The 22,547-nt window shown below is 44.9% G+C and overlaps 1 protein-coding gene across 2 annotated transcripts in view; it reads left to right on the top strand.

Annotated features, from left to right (window-relative positions):
- Window positions 1-20,534, top strand: part of sbf1 (SET binding factor 1) — an 87,418-nt gene extending 66,884 nt beyond the window's left edge. Inside the window, exons 25-42 of one of the 2 annotated variants that reach the window (XM_080022381.1) lie at window positions 1,379-1,515; window positions 2,434-2,641; window positions 4,304-4,500; window positions 6,675-6,812; window positions 7,729-7,824; window positions 8,867-8,941; window positions 10,470-10,642; window positions 11,653-11,829; window positions 13,391-13,492; window positions 14,131-14,316; window positions 15,445-15,571; window positions 15,865-15,995; window positions 17,117-17,368; window positions 17,654-17,761; window positions 18,386-18,591; window positions 18,748-18,835; window positions 19,172-19,303; window positions 19,609-20,534. In XM_080022381.1, coding sequence (XP_079878507.1) covers window positions 1,379-1,515; window positions 2,434-2,641; window positions 4,304-4,500; window positions 6,675-6,812; window positions 7,729-7,824; window positions 8,867-8,941; window positions 10,470-10,642; window positions 11,653-11,829; window positions 13,391-13,492; window positions 14,131-14,316; window positions 15,445-15,571; window positions 15,865-15,995; window positions 17,117-17,368; window positions 17,654-17,761; window positions 18,386-18,591; window positions 18,748-18,835; window positions 19,172-19,303; window positions 19,609-19,707 — 2,632 coding nt within the window. In that variant the 3' untranslated portion in view covers window positions 19,708-20,534. The remainder of the gene's footprint in view (window positions 1-1,378; window positions 1,516-2,433; window positions 2,642-4,303; window positions 4,501-6,674; window positions 6,813-7,728; window positions 7,825-8,866; window positions 8,942-10,469; window positions 10,643-11,652; window positions 11,830-13,390; window positions 13,493-14,130; window positions 14,317-15,444; window positions 15,572-15,864; window positions 15,996-17,116; window positions 17,369-17,653; window positions 17,762-18,385; window positions 18,592-18,747; window positions 18,836-19,171; window positions 19,304-19,608) is intronic. The other variant, XM_080022382.1, reaches the window with a different exon arrangement.
- Window positions 20,535-22,547: the final 2,013 nt, after the last annotated feature.

The raw sequence follows: 22,547 nt of genomic DNA, 5'->3' as shown, positions 1-22,547 counted from the left end.
TGTGTGCTAGACGCGTGTGCTAGACGCGTGTGTGCTAGACGTGTTTGTGAGACGTGTGTGTGGTAGACCTGTGTGTGAGACGTGTGTGTGCGAGACGTGTGTGTGCTAGAGGCGTGTGTGCTAGAGGCGTGTGTGCTAGACGCGTGTGTGCTAGACGCGTGTGTGCTAGACGCGTGTGTGCTAGACGCGTGTGTGCTTGTACGTGCCAACGGCCTTTCCACACGAGAGCGTCGTCACCCTGGTGCTATTAAGCACAACTCCTTCTCACTTCCATCTGCTGCGTTCCACTCCTTTCTCCCTCTTTCCTCTCCCTTGACCCCCGACCACTCACTCTCTTGCTGTGTCATATCTTCAGTGATTAACTCCCCCCGAACCCGTGTGTGAGTAATGAAGGGCGCATGACTCTGCCCTTTTGAATAATTCAGCAGAGGAAAATGTGACAACTTTCCTATTGGCCCCGCAGATTCCATTTCCTCCGTGTGTGTGTGTGTGTGTGTGTGTGTGTGTGTGTGTGTGTGTGTGTGTGCGTGTGCGTGCGTGGGAGCATTAACTCCCCGCTGCAGGCTCCACCAGCAGCTCTTGAATGAATTCACATAGAGTGTGACAAACTCAGACGCGTGGTTTAAAAGAGGCCGTGAGCTGCCTCCAAGACCGAAATGAAATGTATGGTTTGGTTTGTTGCCCGACGAGGCCCCGGCGCTCATTTCAAGGTCCGCTGCGATGGCATTTGCACTCGGCCATACAGCAGGCAGAGATGATGCAAACACACCAGTTGATTGTAGAGTGTGGACGGATGTAAGAAGCCGGGAGCACATGGACACATGTCATGAGGGAAGCTCTTCTGTGTGTGTGTGTGTGTGTGTGTGTGTGTGTGTGTGTGTGTGTGTGTGTGTGTGACCAACCTGTCGTTGGTTACTCTAACCAGCAACAGGCGTACAGCCACCTTGATCCCGGAGCCAATTATCTAGACCCAAGACAGGTGTGGCTGCTCAGTCCACACCACAAAGACCCTCCATTGTTGGACCCTCCCCTCCCCATTAATATCTGGAGCCTGTTTCAGCCAAATGAGGGCTGAAGACTCTTAAGAGAAATCCCCAAATGGGACGCCGATGCGAAAACGATTTACAACGCTCACACAAGCCCACCAATCCAGTAGGGGCCCTGAGGGTCACACGCCAACACTTGATGCTAGATAACACTGTTGCCTCGCAGCAAGAAGGTTCTGGGTTGGAGTCTGACTGAGGCCTGCTCCTAGATACTCACGTACTAGGATGGGTCAAATGCAGAGATCTAAGTTATAATAATACTTCATTCAGAGAATTAACTCTGGTCAGGTATTTTAAAAGCCTCACCTCCAACACCTTGTTTCCTCACTCAGGACTCTGTCCAAGAACCTGGTGAAGACCGCCAAGAGGACCATCGGCCGGCAGTACGTGACCAGGAAGAAGTACGCCCCTCCGACCTGGGAGAACAGGAGCAGCCTGCAGTCCGAGCTGGACGAGGATGAAATCTCAGGTACGCTGCGTGGGGCGGAGCCTGTCGTGGGAGGAGCGGGGCTTGTTGTGGGGATGTGGGCGTGGCCTGATGTGAGGGTGATTCAGAGAAAAAGTGTTAGATTCACCTGTAACTTGTTGTTGGTTTTTCTGAATCAGAATTAGTTTTTCACTGAGTGCATTTTTTGGCTTCCGGGATGGAGACCATAGTCGACATCGGTGCCAAAAATAATCCGTCTCTGAGACAAACATGCAGTTTTCATTTTAGAGTTTCTGTCGTTACCCATTTTATCATGGGTGTTTTTTTATTTAAATAAAATGTTAAAATATAAATGATAAAATAGGGCCGTCACAGTCATAAAATATTAATTAAAAAAAAAATGAAAACCTTTAACAATGTCTACCTCTAGTGGATTTTCCATTGTATATTAGAAAATAAAAATTGCGGTCGGCAGTTTATTTTCCTTGGCTCAACTCACCTAATTCACATTCTATTTATTGTGGTTTCTTAAATCGTATATAAATTTTGCTTAAATTTGGAAGAAAACATATGATCGTGGAATGATAATAAATTTTTTACAAAAAGATTGTGATCTGCTTGGATAATCACGATCAGGCATGTAAAGATTATTACAACTATGATTAAAAACAAATTAAATAAAACAATAAGTGAATCAGTGATGGGAAATATAATATATAGATATTATATAAATATGAAAACAAATAAATACCTGTAATATATAATCGTTAATATAAAATAAATATTTATAATAGTATATATATATATATATATATATGTATATATATATATATATAAATCTATAATATAGCAGTGTGTAAACTGTTCTCAAACCCAAACGTATATAATCTTAACTTATGTTATCTGATATTAACTTATCTTATTTTAAATTGTCTTCTTGTTTGTCCCTCCGCTCCGTAGTGTCGGAGGAGCCGGACCAGAGCTCGCTCACGCTCTCCTCCACCATGCGCTCGTCCGACCGCCAGACCATGAGCAACGTGGTGGAGCGCGCCTGTTGCCGAGACTACCAGCGGCTGGGTCTGGGCACGCTCAGTAACAGCCTGACGCGCTCCAAGAACGAACCCTTCCGCATCTCCACCGTCAACCGCATGTACACCGTCTGCAGGAGGTGAGCGCACACCAAGCTACATGTCCGTCTCTTTTGTACATCCTCACCAACTTCTACAAGTTCTCTGTTCTCATCTTCTACTTCAAAGTAAAAGTACAAATAGCTCTGACACAAAATGACTAAAAGTGAACATACCACGTGGACCAAAATTTTAGATTGCAATGCAATCCCGGCAAATCACCCATCCCCACACACACACACACACACACACACACACACACACACACATACATACACACACACACACACACACACACACACACACACACACACACACACACACACACACACACACACACACACACACACACACACACACACACACACACACACACACACAGCAGAGCCTCTGTCATGACGTGTGTCCATCTGCTCCCGGCTTGTTACATCCGTCCACTCTCTACAGTAAACTGCTGTGTTTGCAACATGTCTGCCTGTGTCTCTGTGTCCAAGGGCCCCGACAACACCACTCGGGTGGGGCGTGGCAGGCGGCTCTGCCAGAGTGGCAACCTAACAGGGACTAAGCTGAACGGGGACGCAGTCAGAACTGTTGCAAACCCGCCAGTTTATTGCACACTGCCCCCCGACCCACACACACTCTGTATTTGTTTTCTTTGGCGCGACGGTCAACCCTTATGCCAGATCACGGAGAACGGATCGCTTTGTGCCGCTCCGGCTAGGAGGTTGCGTGTGGGCGCTCACATAACGTGCGTGTGGGAAGGATCTCCTGTTCACCACACCAGCAGTGACAGACACCGAGCAAGTGCCAGTGAGGAAATATATGCGTAGAATAAAACATTTCTCAGCGTGAGAAATAGGAGGTGTGGCGTGTGAAGAGGTTGACAGGCTTGATTCTCACCTTCAAAGCATGTGACTTGGCTGCTCTGGATAACAATTATTAAAAAAATATATAAAAATCATTATATAATTGTATTATCTATATTATAATTGAACTGCTTCCTCGCTGTTGCGCGCGCACGTCCACATACGTCCTCTCTGTGCAAGCAAACGAATGAGGTCTGTCTGCGCGCTCTGCTGCTCCGCCCGTCGCTCCTCGTGGTCTCCTGGACGGAGGCACGGACTGGGGAGGGCGATGTTTAGATTCTGTGAAAATACCGCACGCGCCCAAGCCTAATCCACTGTCTGTAATACGTCAACAAAATATTCAAATCCTCTAAAATTCCAGGAATTCCTTCATTGCAGTATTTTTTGATGATGTGGACTCATTGTATCTCAAATAGTTTAATTCAATATGAATTGATTGATTGATTCATGAATATGGACACACTTATAAATAAGTTAAGATCATACAAGATGAGATTGTACTTTAATTTAGGCATTGCAGCAGCTCAGATGGGAACACGAAGTACAGAGTGAGATAACAAAATCTTTATTCACCAAAATATATGGAAAAATAAAAAGAGGTAATGAACAATGAGTTAGAACAGTCAGTAAACAAGTGAGATAAAGTAAGTATGAAGTCAGTAAAAACAAAAACATTTTCGGGTCGTTTTTTGACCCGAGCTATGCGTACAAATTTATGAAATATTAACGTGTGTGTGTGTGTGTGTGTGTGTGTGTGTGTGTGTGTGTGTGTGTGTGTGTGTGTGTGTGTGTGTGTGTGTGTGTGTGTGTGTGTGTGTGTGTGTGTGTGTGTGTCAGCTACCCTGGCCTGCTGATCGTGCCTCAGAGCATCCCAGACTCTACGCTCCAGCGGATCTGTCGCTGCTACCGTCAGAACCGCTTCCCGGTCGTGTGCTGGAGGAACTCGCGGACCAAGGCGGTGCTGCTGCGCTCGGCGGGGCTCCACGCCAAGGGTGTGGTGGGCTTCTTCAAGTCCCCCAACGCCCCCACCGCCGGTAAATAACTCCACCGCATTCCTCCACACGGATGGGGATGTTTATCAAGACCTATTTTCTTGCAAAATCCTGTCCACGTGCAAAAATGGCGATTTAAAACATTGGCATGAGCACACCAGGCCAGTAGGGGGCAATATAATGTCCTGAAATCTGATGCCAATCACCACAAGAAACATGAGGCGCATGCAGCGTATTGAGCTTCTTCATGATATTCAGACACGACGCTGTACAGACGCCGTTCCTAAAGTGGGAGAGACTTTTAGGTACTGACCACATGTAAACAGATTGGACGTCGGCCATCGCTCGTAGGTTCCCCGCTTCAGTGTTTTCAAGAAGCTCTGTTTTACTTCCTCCAAACTAATACTCAGAAAACAGAGTTTTGAAAAACCTCCACCCTGGAAGGCCTTTTCCAAAAGCTTCATTTCCAGTTCCTAAATGCAGTTTTCGTGAGGATGGGGCCAAAAAGCAGAAAAAATACTACATGTAGACAGAGCCTTGAAACACGGCCGGTAGCAACGTGAGTGTTAGTGTTGTTGTTGTTACTGTAGCTTTCATTGTCTTTTGTGTCGTGGTATCGTATCATCACCAAATCAAGAAATTGTCAAATTGATATTTCACAATGGATTTTTTTTTTCAAAATAACTTATGTAATTTTTTACATTTTTTTCATATATTTCAAAATAATGTAGTCTAAAGTAATGACAACAGTATAGGATAGAAAATATTTCATTTTTTGGTCTGTCATACTTTACATTAAATTCAAACTTATGTAACAACATTTATATAAAATATATGTAAATTTGAAATTCTCAAGTTTTCATATTTGTTTGAATTCTAACTTGGTATTTAAGTGTTATAAGCAGATATCCAGATCCAGTAAATGTTGATCATTTGTAAAATTCCTCAGCATTACTGTGATAAATTAATCCATATTGTCCGGGTAAGTTAGTAAATTAAGTATTTCTATATCTATATAGCACTTTTAAAAAACAAACAAAGAGACACAATTAAAGAAAAATGTAAACCAAAAAAGTAAAGCGTGTGAGGTAAAAACTCTAGGCCCATTTCCAACCTGCCATTCCTCAGCAAAATACTTGAAAAAACTGTTTAACTTCAGCTTGACAACTATCCAACCTCAAACAGCCTCTTAGACACTTATCAGTCCGGTTTTCAACCTCACCGTAGCACAGAAACAGCACTTATTAAAGTTGTTAAGCACTAATGCTAAAAAACGATCTGTTCTTCTGCTGGAGCTCTGTGCTGCCTTCCACACTGTTAAGCATCAGATTTTATTAGCGAGATTGCAAAAATGGGTCGGCCTATCTGGTCCGGTTCTAAACTTGTTCAGAACCGACCTCCAGGACAGGCAGTTCTTTGTGTCCATTGGAGATTTTGTGTCGAACAAAGTGGATATTGTATGTGGAGTTCCCCAAGGTTCGATTCTGAGCCCATTATTGTTTGACCTCTATATGCTCCCACTTGCACATATGATTACGCAGATGATTCACAACTGTACATATCCCTATCTCCTGATGACCTACTCCGCGTACACTCCCTCACTCAGTGTATTCATGATATTAATGCATGGATGTCACAGAACTTTTTACAACTGAATAAAGACAAAACAGAAATACTCATCTTTGGTGCAAAGGCTCAGAGACAGAAAATTGCAGCTTATCTCAGCTCTCTGTCCCTGGAGACAAAGAATGAAGCCAAAAATCTGGGTGTAATAATAGTCAGGCGCATTGTTTTGCCCTGGTATGAAATGCGCTTTATTAATAATGTGTGACTTGACTTGACTAAAAACACAACAAGATGAAAGTAAAAAAAAAAAAACAATTTTAAATGAAAAGGACAAAACCAAAACTGAAATGAAGCTCCAGTAAAGAATAAAAAGTAAAAACACGAGATGTGTGTGGTGGTTTGAGATTACAGCGTCAATTGTAAATTCCAGAACAAACTGTTTGATCGCGTTTATGTGTTGTTATTATATATTTTTTTGTGATTTCTGAATAATGTAAGGTCTGTGTGTGTGTGTGTGTGTGTGTGTGTGTGTGTGTGTGTGTGTGTGTGTGTGTGTGTGTGTGTGTGTGTGTGTGTGTGTGTGTGTGTGTGTGTGTGTGTGTGTGTGTGTGTGTGTGTGTGTGTGTGCCTGTGTGCGTGCGCGCCCTCAGTGCCGTCTCAGGCCGACTCCACCAGCCTGGAGCAGGAGAAGTACCTGCAGGCCATCATCAGCTCCATGCCGTCCTACAGCGAGAGCGGAGGCAGGAACACGCTCAGCGGCTTCACCTCCACACACATGAGCACCTCAGGTGGGTTACACTGTGATATTTAAATGGATGGTAGACAGACAGACAGACAGACAGACAGACAGACAGACAGACAGACAGACAGAGGTGGATGGATAAATAGTTTATTTATCCCCAGAGGTTTATTACACTGTCAAAGCAGCTCACATCAAAAAATAGACAATAATAATAAGACAATGGAATAAAATATATAACAAGTTCAATGGCAATAACTTAAGAAATATGAACTAAACCCAATGATGAACAACAACAAAAATTAACAGAAGAGGAAAACAAATCAAATGACCCAATAAGCGGGAAAGTGCCGTCATGTAACTAATGGAATAAACGTGTGAACATGTTCATGTACAAAAACCATAATAATACATTTTACATAAACTTTACTATGACACACACACACTATTCTAAAGGTTGAGTGTTTTCACAGGTGATGGTCGTGCAAATGAAAGCTGGTTGAGTGGAAGGGGAGACCGTTCCTCTCCCCTCGTCATGGCCGTGGCTTTGCATGTTTGGAACATTTGCTGTGGATGTCAAATACCCAGAGTTCTATGTGACCTGGTGGCTGAGGTGTCACCTTATGCTGATGATGCGGCGCCATCTTTACCTAGAAATGATATCAATACTCGGATGCAATTCAATTCTGTTAAATTTGATGAACGAGTGGATCTGAGGAAATGTTAATGTCAATACTTTGGAAGTTATTCAGTTTAGGTGGAAAATAATTCAAACTAACTATAAAACAACACTGTAGTCACGAGTTAATTTAAATGTTTTAATTTCAGAATCAAGTAGAACTGAACGGTTGGGGGGGATGGTTATGATGTGTAAAATGTCAACATACTGAAATTTTCTGCATGTTGCGTTGAGTCCTGACGCTTTTGATTTGAATCAAACGCTGATCCCACCACTCCGCCCGCAGACTCCTCAGATAAACTGCGGCAGCCCAAGATCGGTGCTCTGATGAAGCAGGTGATGGGATCCAAGGAGGACACGCCCGGAACCTTCAGCCGAGGAGGTGAGTGTGGTGTGGGAGTGGTGTGTGGGTGTGTGGGTGTGGGTGTGTGGGTGTGTGGGTGTGGGTGTGTGGGTGGGTGTGGGTGGGTGTGGGTGGGTGTGGGTGTGTGTGTGTGTGGGTGTGTGTGTGTGGGTGTGGGTGTGGGTGTGGGTGTGTTGGTGTGTGTGTGTGTGTGTGTGTGTGTGGGTGTGGGTGTGGGTGTGTTGCTGTGTGTGTGTGTGTGTGTGTGTGGGTGTGTGGGTGTGTGTGTGTGTGTGTGTGTGTGTGGGGGGGTGTGGGGGGGGTGTGGGTGTGTTGGTGTGGGTGTTGCTGTGGGTGTGTGTTGCTGTGGGTGTATGTGGGTGTGGGTCCACTGCAGTCGGTCAAAATGTGGTTGACTCGAGAAGGACAAATTTTTAAAAAATGTATAATGAAATATATACAAAGATATACCAATAATACCAATAATAAAAGTATATAATAATATTGTAAAATTAGTATAATTGTATTGATTGTCTCTAATAATATTGTAAAATTGGACTGGAAACACCACCACATTCAGGAAACCTCTTATTGACGTCCACCAGCATCAACAATTTAAATATTGTAAATATACAATTTCTGGTGACTGTGCCGTCAGGTGTAAGCGACTGAAATAAAGTTGATGGAAAATATGCAGATTTAAGAAATATTTACAAAATAAGATTATTTTGTTTAATTTAAATGTAATCTCTGCCGAAAACATGTTATGTTTTGTCAGCTACAAATATATTCAATCATTAGCCATCAATCATTATCTTAACTTGAACTTAATCTAAAACTGTCAAAAAAGAATTGATGTGGCAATTGGGGATATTATTATTATTATTATTATTATTATCATTTTTATTCGTTAAATTTTTATTGGATTACAATGACAATAACAATGCCAAGCTGGGGATACGAGGCCTAAACTCGATCCAAAAAAAATCAATCTTGATAACGTAGTTATTATGGGTTGTGTGCGTGCGTGTGGAACCCAAGGCGTTGGTTAACGGCGTCTCTGTCCTTTGACTCTGACCAGTTCTGGGTCAGAGGGCGAGGGTCATCTCTCTTTCTCAGCCCAAAGTGTCTGGCAAGGCCAGGACGCCCTCCAGAGGTACAGTAGGCCCCGCCCCCAACCCCCCCCCCCTTCCTTAACCAATCAAATCTCTTAACAGCTGAGTGCGTCTGGTCCCTTCTTCCTGTGATGTCACAGCCGGCCGCCTCCTCTCAGGACTAATGCTCCTGTCGTGTGTTTTCCTCCCCCTCTGGTCAGAGGGCTGCCTTGTGCATGCTGGTTTGGTTTGTCTTCTTCACTTGGTTGATTGACTACTTCCGTCTGGTCCGGTGCAGCGGACGACGGGTGGTCGCCCCCGAGTCCCTCGTGGTCCTCGTAGATGTCAGACTTAGACGTAGCGCCCCCGCCGCCTCTGACTCTTGTTTGCCGGCATGGCCGCTCGGTGCACGTGGCTGCAGGGCTGCACGACGCGGGGGGGTGCCGGTGGGGGGCCCCCGCTCCTCCCCGCGGCTTCCCGCGCGACAGTGAAATACTCCCACGCGGCCATCAACCGCCGGGACCACAAACCCAGCCGCTCGCCGACCGCTTGTCCGCCGCCGCCGAGTCTTTTAAAATGACTCGGGAGTCACTCGCCGCAGAAGCCAGTTGAACTCTGACCCACAAACTGAAAATAATCACTGAGCCATAGATTCGAGTCCAAGGTGGGAAAAAAACCCAAAAAAAAACACCGTTTGGCGCCGTTGATGTCGAACTGGATGCGGTTCCACTGAAACACATCGTTTTGTCAGGGTGAAGTGATTCTTGTGAGGACTCCACTCCCCTTCACTCACCGCGCGCGACACCGAGGGAATCAAACGAACCGGGGGCGGGGTGGGGGGGGCGACGGAGCGACTCTTTTTACTGAGTGAGTCGTGGGGAAACGAATCTCCCCAAAAAAAAAAAAAAAGGGTTGAGCCTTGCGTGGGTCAGGGTTGTGAGCACAGCGCTGTGGCCCCGGCTGGGACCCCTCGCTGGTCGCGGCCTCGCCGACGCCGCGCTCACGGCCACATGGAATGCGATGACGCGCCGTTTCTGAATGTCTCGCTGGCTGTGATGTTTTATCCATCCCAGTGGGGGCGTCGCCGTCCCACTCCCCCTCAACCTAGTCAGCCCGAGGCTCGTAGAAAAAAAACCCACAATGATTAATCCTTTAATTCAATAAAGAATCAAAGAAAATCCTCATTTGAGTTTTTATTTAAAAAAAAAAATATATGCCCTGTTTGATTTAATAACAAATAAAAAAAAAAAAAAATGAAGTACCCCCTTAATTTTAACTGGGAAAAAAAGTTCCTGTTTGATTGTCATCGTGCAGCCCTATCAGAGTGCCAATATTTACACACACTGTGTGTGTGTGTGTGTGTGTGTGTGTGTTTGCTCAATCAAGGAGTTCAGTGTATGGCTTTGCTGATGAACCTGATTAAAATACTTTCTGCTACGATTTCCTCTAAATATATGTTTAGTTTGTGTGTATCTGTCCTATGTCGCTCTCTTGTTGCATGCATGCACTCATAGTGTGTGTGTGTGTGTGTGTGTGTGTGTGTGTGTGTGTGTGTGTGTGTGTGTGCGCGGGCGCGTGCGTCCCCTCCAGGGAAGTGGGGCAGCATCCGCGGCAGCGGGCGTCTCAGTGCCTACAACCCCGACGTGGGGAACCGGCTGGCGGGGAAGGAGTCCCCGCAGCCCAACGGGGGCCCCGGCGAGGCCCTGTTCCTCCGCCAGCAGAGGGCCTACCTCTACATCATCGGAGACAAGGGCCAGCTCAAGGTGCGAGAGGAAGAAAGGAAAGAAGGAAATGAATCAGCTTTTAGAGGATTAACACAAATAACACATCACAACACCAACGTCCTGCAAAAAGTTAGAAACATTAGGCCTAAGAAGTCATCTTATAGTCTTGGAATTAGATTAGATCAGATCTCAGATCAGATTGATTTCAACATAAACAGATTTTGTCCGATTTTTGTTTTATTATATATATATATATATCAATTTAATATGATATATTATATTTATTTATTTATATTTATTTATTTTGATATATTATATTTTATATTTTTCTTATATATATATATATATATGTATATAATATAAGAAAAATATTCTAATATAGTATTTATATAATGTGCTTTATTCTTCATCAAAGTTGTGACCGGTGGGGAGGAGTGAGTTTCCAAAACTTGCACTTTATTATTCACATATTCATGTCTAAAACCATAAAGTATGGTGACATTTTTCTTTTCTTTTTTTTATATATCTGTATTGAGAATTCATAACCATAATTGGATATTGGGATTTATACAGTATATGTCAAAATAAATAAGCAGACATCCGGATGGAAATCCTTTTTTCACTTTATTTTTGTTTATTTCCTTTTTGTATTTTGTTTTAAGATAAGGTGGTTCTTATTCAGTCCCCCTGGGAGAAATTCAGGGAACATCAATAATATACACATATAAGTTAATTTTATACATTCAAAATTAAAAATGAAAATAATTCATGTTTAATGATCATTTTATAATATTATTAATGCAAACGTGATTTTCATTAATTCAATAATTTAATCAACAATATTAATTCAATATTATCGCATTTATCATTTATATTTTCTTTCTTCCCTCATTCAAATGACGCTGTAGTTCCATGTCGTGAATTGCAGTCGCATTGGGAAGCCTGGCGTTTAGAATTCATAATTGGATATTTTGATATGCATTACCTGGAAATATCCAGGCAGACGTCTGGTTTTGAATCCTTCTTGCTGTTCCCTCCGTGTCGTCCAGGGGGGGAAGCAGGACTCGTTCCAGCAGTGGGAGGTGGTTCCCATCGAGGTGTGTGACGTGCGGCAGGTGAAGAACAGCTTCAAGAAGCTGATGAAGGCCTGCGTCCCCAGCTCGCCCTCGCCCGACCCCAGCATGAGCTTCCACCGCTGCCTGGAGGACTCTGAGTGGATGAGCCTGGTAAGCACTCACAAAATATATAAATATCATCGCATTGGAGGTTTTTGTTTGTTTGGATCGGTGTTTAACAAGGTTACAGGATTTTAGGTTGATATTGATATTCCGAGGATGACCTTGGGTGCTTTCAAAAGATATTTTCACAATAAATATTTGAGAAATAATCATTAGTAATGTGGATATTATTAGCAATCGTATATCCATATAACCAATTATTAGCAGCCATATGTACGCAAGTAGGGCAACATTTTACCTAACGTATTCTAGTTTACCTTAAATACATACTTAACATATCCCCACTTAATTTATCCAAACTTAACATGTCCTAACTTGTCCTTACTTAACTTGTCCTTGCCAAACTTATCCTAGATGAACTTATTTTAACATATTACATTACATATAACTTACATTATCCTAACTTTACTTATCCTTACTCACCTTATCCAAATGTAACTTATCCTAACTTAACTTGTCCTAACCTATCCTAACTTAACTTATCCCAACTTTACTTATCCTAACTTGTCATAACTTTACTTATCCTACCTTAACTTATCCTAACTTAACTTGTCCTAACTCATCCTAATTTATCTTATCCTCACATAACTTATCCTTACTTAACTTGTCCTAACTTAATTTGTCCCAACTTTACTTATCCTTACTCACCTTATCCGAATGTAATTTATCCTTACTTAACTTGTCCTCATTTTTCTTTTCCTAACATAACTTGTCCTAACCTAACATGTATCCTAACTTAACTTGTCTTAACTTGTCCTAACATCATTTACCCTACCTTAACTTGTCTTAACTTAACTTTTCCGAACATAATCTATCCTTACATAACTTGTCCTAACTTTACTTATCCTTACTCACCTTATCCTACCTTAACTTGTCCTAACTTAACTTTTCCTAACATAACTTATCCTACCTTAACTTGTCCTAACTTAACTTTTCCTAACATAACTTATCCTAACTTAACTTGTCCTAACATAACTTGTCCTAACTTAACCTCCTAACTTAACCTTCCTAACTTAACTTTTTTTAATATAACTTCTCCTAACTTAACTTATCCTAACTTAACTTCTCCTAACATAACTTGTCCTAACTTAACCTCCCTAACTTAACTTTTTTTAATATAACTTTTCCTAACATAACTTATCCTTACTTTACTTATCCTTACTCACCTTACCCTAACTGAACTTATCCTCACTTAACTTGTCGTAACTGAACTTGTCCCAACTTTACTTATCGTTACCTAATGTATCCGAACTTAACCTTCCTAACTTAACTTTTCCTAACTTAACTTTTCCTAACTTAACTTGTCCTAACATAACTTATCCCAACTTAACTTGTCCTAACTTTTCATAACTTATCCTGGCAGCTTAAGTAGAATAAGCAGACTTAGCTTGTTCCATATTAGTATATTATCTTGCTTCCTGTTCCTTTTGTGTTTTTAACAATTGTTGTGAGCATTTAAATTCAGTATAAACAACAGCTGATGAGGAAGTAGCTAAACAGGAAATCCTGTACATTTGTCCTGCATAATGTTGTTTTTATGTATTTTTAGCTGCACAGGGTCCTGCAGGTGTCGGTTCTGGTGGTGGAGCTGCTGAACAGCGGCTCCTCCGTCATGGTCAGTCTGGAGGACGGCTGGGACGTCACCACGCAGGTCAGAGTTTCCTGGAATTTATTTTCTCAGTACACGGATTTTACTACTTGGAACTGTACTCCTCCCGGTTACACAACCTTCCCGTGTCTTTTCCAAAAATAATGTTTTGGAAAAACAGTTTATGAAAATATGTTGTTTTAAGATAAGGGGGGGGGAGTACGACGACAGCATCTCAGTGGGGAACATGAAGTACAGCGGGAGAGTATATACACTAAATTAACAAAATATATAATAGTAATAATATGATGTGTTTGATATTTATAATATTATAACAATAATATACTGTGTGTGTGTGTGTGTGTATATACTGTTTATTATTATTATTATATTTTAATGTTCAAAAGCCTAAAAATTAACTAGAAGACAGAACATTTTAGACAATTTCAATTAATCTAAACGTTTACAAAAATAATGAGCCTAAAAATGAACTAAATAAAAAATAAACCTTGACAATGAGCGAGAAAAAATTGGCAATGAACAATAAACCAAAAAATATACATACAATGAATAATAAAAATAAACCTAGAAATTTACAAAAAACACAACAATCAGAACTAACAACTCAATGCGGGACAAGGAAATAAACTCAAACAAGAAGAACCGGGATCATAACAAGGAGTCTCCCCACCGCCCTGCAGGTGGTGTCGCTGGTGCAGCTGCTGTCCGACCCGTACTACCGCACCTTGGACGGCTTCCGGCTGCTGGTGGAGAAGGAGTGGCTGTCGTTCGGACACCGCTTCAGCCACCGGGGGGCGCAAACCCTGGCCAGCCAGAGCAGCGGCTTCACCCCCGTCTTCCTGCAGTTCCTGGACTGCGTCCACCAGGTGAGGCCTGGAGGTCATTGAATGGCCTTCATTTTGCCCGAATTCATTCACGCAAACGTGTAGTTACGGTCAGAGCGAGTCAGGGTCAACATTTCTGATGTTGCGAAGCCCGAAAGCCACTGAAATGAAGTCTTGAAGGTAGCAAACCTCAAGCTAATGTAAAATAAAAATAAAACCCCAAAACAGAATCTAATAAAAAAAAAAAAAAAAGAAACCCAAAAAGGAAATAAAAAATTTAGCTTAACACTGAGCGTCAGTGACACAAAATAAAACTTTGCAATAACACGTGTCCATCCGTTCGGATGACGAAACATATTTCTATAACAACATTGGTTCAAAAATCCCCTTCAAATCTGGCGCTGGGCGGCTTCACTGCAGCGTTGCTTTCTGCAAACGTCCTCCTCCTTCCTCTGGTCGCAGTGTGTTTGGATGTGTAGTCGACTGCTTTGTCTCTGTGTTGTTGTACTCGTGACACCACTTCCTGTTTTTTGTTTTTTTTCGGGTCGTCCTGCCGCCGCCGCCGCTTCCAGGAACCGTCCGATTGATGAATGTTTTATTTACAGGGTTGTTGGTAGTTATGGCTCAGGTCCACACACATGGAGGGAGGGTTGAGGATTCATTTCAATTTTTTTTGATTATATTTATTGTTAATGTCTATGTTGCTGTATTTTTATTTAAACTGTTTATTGTATATTTTTCCATATCTATTTTATTTGCGTAGCGTTCAAACAAAAATCAGAATTTTTTTATATATATATATATATATATATATATACACATATACATATATATACATATATATATACACACACACACACACGTGTGTGTGGTGTTTTTTTTTTTAACCCAGTCATAATATTTACACACAATAAATGTTTGAGACGTTAGTTTTCAAAGCTTTTATCTGTTGTTTTTTAAAATATATTATTTGGTATCTACCACCGCTCCTCTTACTTTATATATAAATATACTTTATTTTACATTTGATCTGATTTTACTGATTGTTCAGTGTTTTGATTTGTGAGAAAAAGCACTTTATAAATAAAATGCATGATTGTTTTGAACCATATTTTTAATAATAAAGACGAGCTGTTCTGTCTGACAATGACCACGCCCTCCTCTCCCCAGATCCACCTGCAGTTCCCCATGGAGTTTGAGTTCTCTCAGTTCTACCTGAAGTTCCTGGCGTACCACTACGTGTCCAACCGCTTCAGGACCTTCCTGCTCGACTCCGACTACGAGCGCATCGAGTTGGGTGAGCGGCGACAAGAAAACAAAGCAACCAACCAGACCTGCTTGTAAACGCTGAGCGTGCAGGATTCAAACACCCAGGCTGCACTGAGGCCTGCGCAGGTTCACAACCTCACAACCTCCTTCCTTTTCCCCCACACCTTGTATGTGATACACGGCCCGCATCACTTCCTGTGGTGCACGGCCCCGTCTCAGAGTTCCGACTGCACGCACACGCACACACACACGCACACACACTCCCCGGCGGGGGGTCTGTTGGCGAGGTGCTGTAACGGGCGTGGCCGCTGTGTGCTGCAGGTGTGCTGTACGAGGAGAAGGGCGAGCGGAAGAACCCCCAGGTGTGCAAGTCGCTGTGGGACTACGTGGAGCGGCTCAACAAGAAGACGCCCGTCTTCTACAACTACATGTTCAGCCCCGAGGACGAGGAGGTACGTGCCGCGCCGGAGGTCCGGGTGGAGGGAGGGACGTCCGCTTTATTCAGCGCCGGAGGGTAATTGCAGCGTCGCTCAGGAAAAAGGGGCAAAAATAATAAGAGTGAGGCGACAGAAAATAGGAAAGAGAAATGCAAAATACGGAAACGGAACGGTGCACGATAAAAATCAACCCAAATCCGGCCGCAGGCGGCGGCGGCGGCGGCGGCGGCGGCGGCGGGCGTCCTGCCGTTGGGTCGCGTTGCACTTCAGTCACCGCATGTTCCTCTTCTGTCGTCTGGTGGAAATGTCCCTGAGCGACGGCGTCTTAAGGGTCACGACGGCTCCCGGACGCCGCAGTGCGGCCACTAAAGAGCAGGACGCTTCCTCCAAAGCTTCTATGGACTTCCTGCCAAGACGTCTCCTGCGACCCCTTGGGGTTTTGGGGGTTTTGGGGTTTTACGCGTCCCAGTTTTTCCGGGCTTCCTTTAAACGCAGCATCGGCTCAGGTTGCCTGTGCGCCGCGGTGCACAAGGGAGCAAGCGGCCGAGCGCGAACGGCGGCCGAGCGCGAACAACGCCCGAGAGGCGCGGAGCTGCGTCGCCGCCGCCAACGTCGCTAAGCGCCTCGCTCCCCAAAGCGATGGCGTCGCACCGACGCTCTTCCACTTTCGGGCAAAGTTACGACGGCGCCTCGATCGCTTCTGCCCCAAACGTCGATCCCACTGGAGCGGCGAGTCGTCCCGGTTCCGACCAGAACCTCGGCCGCGCCCGTGCGTGCTGCGGTTGTCTTGTTCCAGACACTTTTTTACCCCCCCGCTCTGAACAATGGGAGCAACAACAAATTGCAGACGTTTGAAGTGACGTCAGGGAACACGTACGGTGTTCGTTCCATGACGACTGACGAAATGACTGAATACAGCGACACAGGACGTTGGTTAGAAATGGTTGTAATAATCAAGGTGATATTGATATTATTATTATTATTGAGGAGCTTCCACTCTTACATAAAAATGATCCACAGAATGTAAATATTCACTGTTAACGTTGAACAGGAAGTTGTGGATTCTTTGGAATCCTCCAGCGCAGCCCGTGCGGCGCCGCCAGGTACTCAGCCGTAACGCCGACCTCCGCCCTCAGGTGCTGCGGCCGTACAGCTTCATCTCCAACCTGAAGGTGTGGGACTTCTACACGGAGGAGACTCTGTCCGAGGGCCCGTCCTTCGACTGGGAGCTGGTGAGGGGCCGCGCCGAGTGCCCGCCCGACGACGCCCCGCCCGACAGGCCCGACGGCGGCACCACCACCGCGCCCAAGTCCCAGCGCCGCGTGGTCTGGCCCTGCTACACCAACCGCTGCAAGGTGGAGCCCGACGCCATCAGCAAGCTGCTGCAGGTACGAGGGCCCCGCGCGCGCGCGCACACGCCAGCTCAGCGGGGACCGGTCCTCGCAAGTATAATAGAACAAACAGACATTCTGACCGTAGCGACATCAGCCCAAAGCTTTTAGCAGGCGCCTGCTTTGTTCGGGCGCTTGAAAAGTCCTTGGGGAAGAAGAAAAAACAAAAACCTTGTCATTGAAAAGCTGATTATTTCTAAGACGTAGATGATGCAGAGAAATGAATCCATTGAGCCGACCTCGTCCACGGCGACACTGAGTGTATTCTGGGATGTTACGCAGGACGTCCAGAGCCTGGAGGCGGAGCTGGGTCAGGCGTCCGACAGGTGGAAGGACACGTGGGACAAGATGAAGGCGACGCAGAGGAGCGAGGCCAAGCTGGAGAGCCGGGTACGATGAGCTCACATTATCAATAATGACCCGGTTTAAAAAAATAAAATAAAAAAAGAAATATATATATATATTTTTTTTTTGTTTAGTATCTAATTCAAAAAGTCCACAGACGGTGAGTTCACATCACCCACCCAAAAAACACCGCCTTGGTGAAGGAATTGTGTCGGATTGAAATGTTTTGGTCTGGGGGAGAAATGGAGTTAAAGTTCAACCAGACGCACCCGAGCGCTGGGAGATGTTTGTTATTATTGTCAGGAAGAGAAAATAAAACTTGGGTTAAAAAAGAAAGTTTCTTTTTTAACCCAAGTTTTATTTTCTCTTGGGACGTCGACATTGATGCAGTTTTCTCTCCCTTCGCTCCCCAAAAACAAAAAACAACAACAAAAAATAAAAAAACCCAGACAGAATCCAAGCGGAAACCACTGGACGCTGCGCGGTTGTGCGTCGCCCCCCGGTGGCCGCAGCACAGAGCGCAGGTCCAGTTCCCCAATTTAATCAAAAAGTAAAGTAAAACCACGAAGCCTCCGAGGTTCTCCGGCAACGTCGAACTTCGCCGTGGCCGCCGGGGGGCTCGCCGGGATGCTTCGAATAACCCCGCCCCCCCTCCCCCTCCCGCCGCAGCCGTCCTTCTCCAGCTCCCTGCTGATGTCGTCCAACCTGAGCCACCAGCGGCGCTCGCAGGGCGTGTACCTGCAGGAGAGCGGCGTGGGCTCCTCCATCAACCTGGCGCTGGACTGCCAGGCCAGCGCCGCCTCCACGCCGGTGCCGGGGCGGCCCAGCACCAGCACCTTGTACAGCCAGTTCCAGAGCAGCGAGAGCGAGAACAGGTGCCAGTGCCGAGCCGATGGGATGGGGGGGGGGGGGGGGGGGCTCTATTACAGTGTTTACAGTCGTCAACAGGACGCCGGTGCCTCGTGGGGATGTTTAGACGCGACGCTTTGCGTGGTTGTTCTGGGGGTTTTTGAGCGCCGTGTGTTTTCCAGGAGCTACGAGGGAATCCTGTACAAGAGGGGAGCGCTGCTCAAACCCTGGAAGCCGCGCTGGTTCGTGCTGGACAAGACCAAGCATCAGGTGAGAGGGCCACGCCCCCCCACCCGCTTCTCATGCTCTGGAAACAGGAAGGACAAACAATAATAAAATGTAGCTCAACGCCTCAGTCTTGAATATGTCACATGAACCAAGTCAAAGTAGAATTTGTGTCAGAGCTGATGTTCATCATAAATACATATAAACATTTCCTGTATCTGTGCGTGGGAGCGATGATAACAAAGATGGAGGACGGTAGAGCGGCTCCTCATTGGACGGGGTATTACAGTGTGCGTGCCGGCGGCCACGCCTCCGCTCCCCCACTTCTCATCCCAGTTTGCGTCTTTTTCTATCCACTGAACACGCGCTGGGGGCCTCCAGCTGAGATACTACGAGAGCCGTCAGGACAAGGAGTGTAAAGGGGTGATCGAGCTGGCGGAGGTGGAGTCGGTGGTTCCCGGGACGCCGGCCATGGGAGCGCCCAAAAACATCGAGGACAAAGCCTTCTTCGATGTGAGTCCCTACCCAGTTTTTATTATTATTATTATTATTACTACTACTACTGGCTTTGTGAACACTTAACGTTGGGGCAGCCGGTCGTTATCGCGGCACTGATCAGGGTCTTTGCTTTGGGGTGAACACCACGGAAAACGTGTCCACAACAAAACAAAGACATTCACATTCCAGTCTTCATGGTAGCGCCGCTAGCGCGGCCCTCATTCAGAACACACACACACACACACACACACACCAATGGAAGATGAACGGCCTCGTCGTGTGTGGGAATTGTTCTTGACCCGCCGCCGTCTCCTCCGCAGCTCAAGACGACCAAACGCGTTTACAACTTCTGCGCGCAGGACGGGCTGAACGCTCAGCTGTGGATGGACAGCGTCCAGAGCTGCCTGTCCGACGCCTAGCGGAGGGGGAGGGGCGACCGGGAGCCAATGAGCAGCGCCGAGGCCGAGGAGGGACTCGGGGCTCGGGCGTCGGACCATAAGGAACAAACAGGAGGAGCCGCTGCATGCTAGCACCACCCCCGCCCCCCCAACATGGACACGGAGCAGAGCAGCAAAGCATTCTGGGACTCCCCCCTCCCCCCGCTCGCCGGTCATGAAGGACAGACTCCTCCCCCTGAATCTCAGAAGCGGGCGTGGCTGATGCACTGTGAAGGTCGTTCAGAGGGGGAGGGAGGGAGGCCCCGCCCTCCCAGCCCGAAACCACTAGTCCCGCTCAGAACCGCCACGGCAGGGATCTGTTTTCTTACCGTATTGGAAACCGGTATTATGGGATGCGTCGCCTGGAGACAAGGACCGCCGCCGCCGGCCAGGGCCTCGGCTCTTCTTCTTCTGTAGTTATGTTTGTTTAGAAGTCGGAACATTTTGGGTTTTTTTTTTTATTATTGCCACAGAACTGTTGTCGTCAGCCATCGTTTAAACCCCGCCCACACACACACGCCCACTCTGTAAAATAGGGTTAAACTGCTGTGTCATGATGAATTGTAGATGTTTTTGTTTGGTGTCTAATAACTCCTTTGTACATACTACTCCAGATTTGTACGTAACGTTATGTAGTAATTTATTTAACTTTGTGTCCTCTTCAGTAAGAGAACCATCGAGCACCACTTCTATTTTGAAATTAGGACTCCAACGTGCCATTTGTTTATTTCTGTATTAATGTGACTAATGCTACTACTTTTTTTTTTTTTTATGTCCAAGTAAAAACCCTCGATGTTTATTTTTTAACTTTTGAAAACGCCGTCGTCCTTTTTCAACGCCGTTAGGAGAGTGTGGGAATGATGTGTCTGAGCTACATGAGGAAGCCTCCCTCGCAGGGCTCTTATTTTGAAGGCTGGTTGGAGCGTATGTTGATTAACTGTACCGTGAGATGTTTTAGACGTCAAAATAAGAGCGTGACGTTTCTCTTCTAGTCAGGTTCTGGCGACTAGTGTTTTTTTTTATATATAAATATATATATATATATAGAGAAGTATTATGCGGTGTGCGGTTTCCCAAATGGCCGACAATTAATATAGACGATAGATATCTCACGATGCTAGTGACCACGATAGCCAACTTTAAAACCAGTATTGGCAAATTAAAAACATTTCATTGTACAAAGTCAAAGATGTTGAACGAGTTACGAACGTGCAATAAAGTCCTTTTGTCTTAAAGTGTCGGAGCCGACGTCGGTGTTTAATCAACGCAACTGCACAATGTTTACAGGATCCATCCGCCCCGAGTGGAGGGAAACCGCCGTTTCCCCCAATGTCGTTACTATGTAACGGTAACACGTTCAGGGTCAGTTTGTCAATTCTAATTGAACGGGCGGAAGCACCATCGTAAAGAAAAAAAATAAAGGTCAAAATGAAGTAACTGACAAAGACGCGGAAACCGGGAGCTCGTTTCGCAGTCGTCAAATTCTCCCTAATAGGCACATTAAAAAAAATAATAAAACAGTGTCGTCCTTTAAACGAACAATCCTATTCAACGTTTACGACAAACATTATTTTTGACGTCGACATAATGGAGCCTCTACCGTCTCTGGAAGCTGAAGAACGGAGCGGACCGCGTCCAGCTGCCAGAGGCCCTGAACTGAGAGCAAACACACGCTTTTATTGTGAAAGACACTCATCGAACCAACCCCTTAGAAACTCAATAACCCTCCTATTTATTTTCTGTCAAATACTTTTAGAGTCCAAATAAAAGAACACTGTGGGTTCTAACGCTGCTTCCTCGGGTCCGTGTGCTTGGTTCTAAGGTTCAGACTGAAATTCCAGTTTCCTCATTGAAAACATGAATCCTGATTTTTTTTTGGGTAACATTTTGGTTCTTAGTTTGATTTGCCCCCCCCCCCCCAAACCTCAAACTATTATCACTTTAGAGTGTCATTAAATATTAATGATTCACCGATTGATATTTCAACTCTTCGCATAGTGGGAATGTCAACGAACCAGAAAGTCTTAAATACATATTCATTACTAATTTGAGGTATTCTAAAGGAACTATTGAATGTTTTGTGGATTAGGACAAGAAGATGATTTCTATTATAAAGAACGTTAATATTTTTTTTCCATTGTTTGAAAAAAAAAATAATGTTCATCGGTAAAAAGGTTCCTCGGTTGTTTAGTTTGGATTCTAGTATTAGTTTTTTTTGTCCCCCTCGTGTATCAACATGAGATTTGACGGCACATTCAAAATGGCCGACGGCGTTACAGACGGATGCGGAAACAAACCTTTATTTTGGTATGAACCTGGTCAACCAGAACCAGACGCTTTTAATTTGAAACTCCAGCAGCGACGCTTCGACCCCTGACGGCTGTGGACTGGAGAGGCGCCTGGAAAAGTCCTGGAAACAACAATCCAAGCTCCTTGCAGCGAGGGAGAGGTCCCTCCCTCCCCCCTCCAATGAACAAGGGTTTTGGTGATAGAAAACAAAAAGAGGAAAAAAAAAAAAAAACCCCAACTTGGCGCAGACAAAGACAGTAATCCGGAGGTTTTGCTTGTAAAAATTACTTTTTAAATGTAGATAATATTTGAATATAGGTAGATAACGTTTGGTTTGATTTGGGGGCGGGGCGGCGTCGTTACAATCAGAAGGTCTTTCGCTCACGAGCTCGGTCGACAGGGAAACCGCCTCCAACAGCAAAACACAAGAAAATAAAAATAAAACGGAGAAACTCAACACTCTGATTCAATCCAAAGTAATCAAATAGTTCCTAATCGTTATTTTTGTTTGGTTTTTTTTTTCGACCCGATGA

Source organism: Zeus faber (genome assembly GCF_960531495.2).
Source record: "Zeus faber genome assembly, chromosome: 21".
Taxonomy (NCBI): Eukaryota; Metazoa; Chordata; class Actinopteri; order Zeiformes; family Zeidae; genus Zeus; species Zeus faber.
This window is presented reverse-complemented; position numbering and strand designations above follow the sequence as displayed.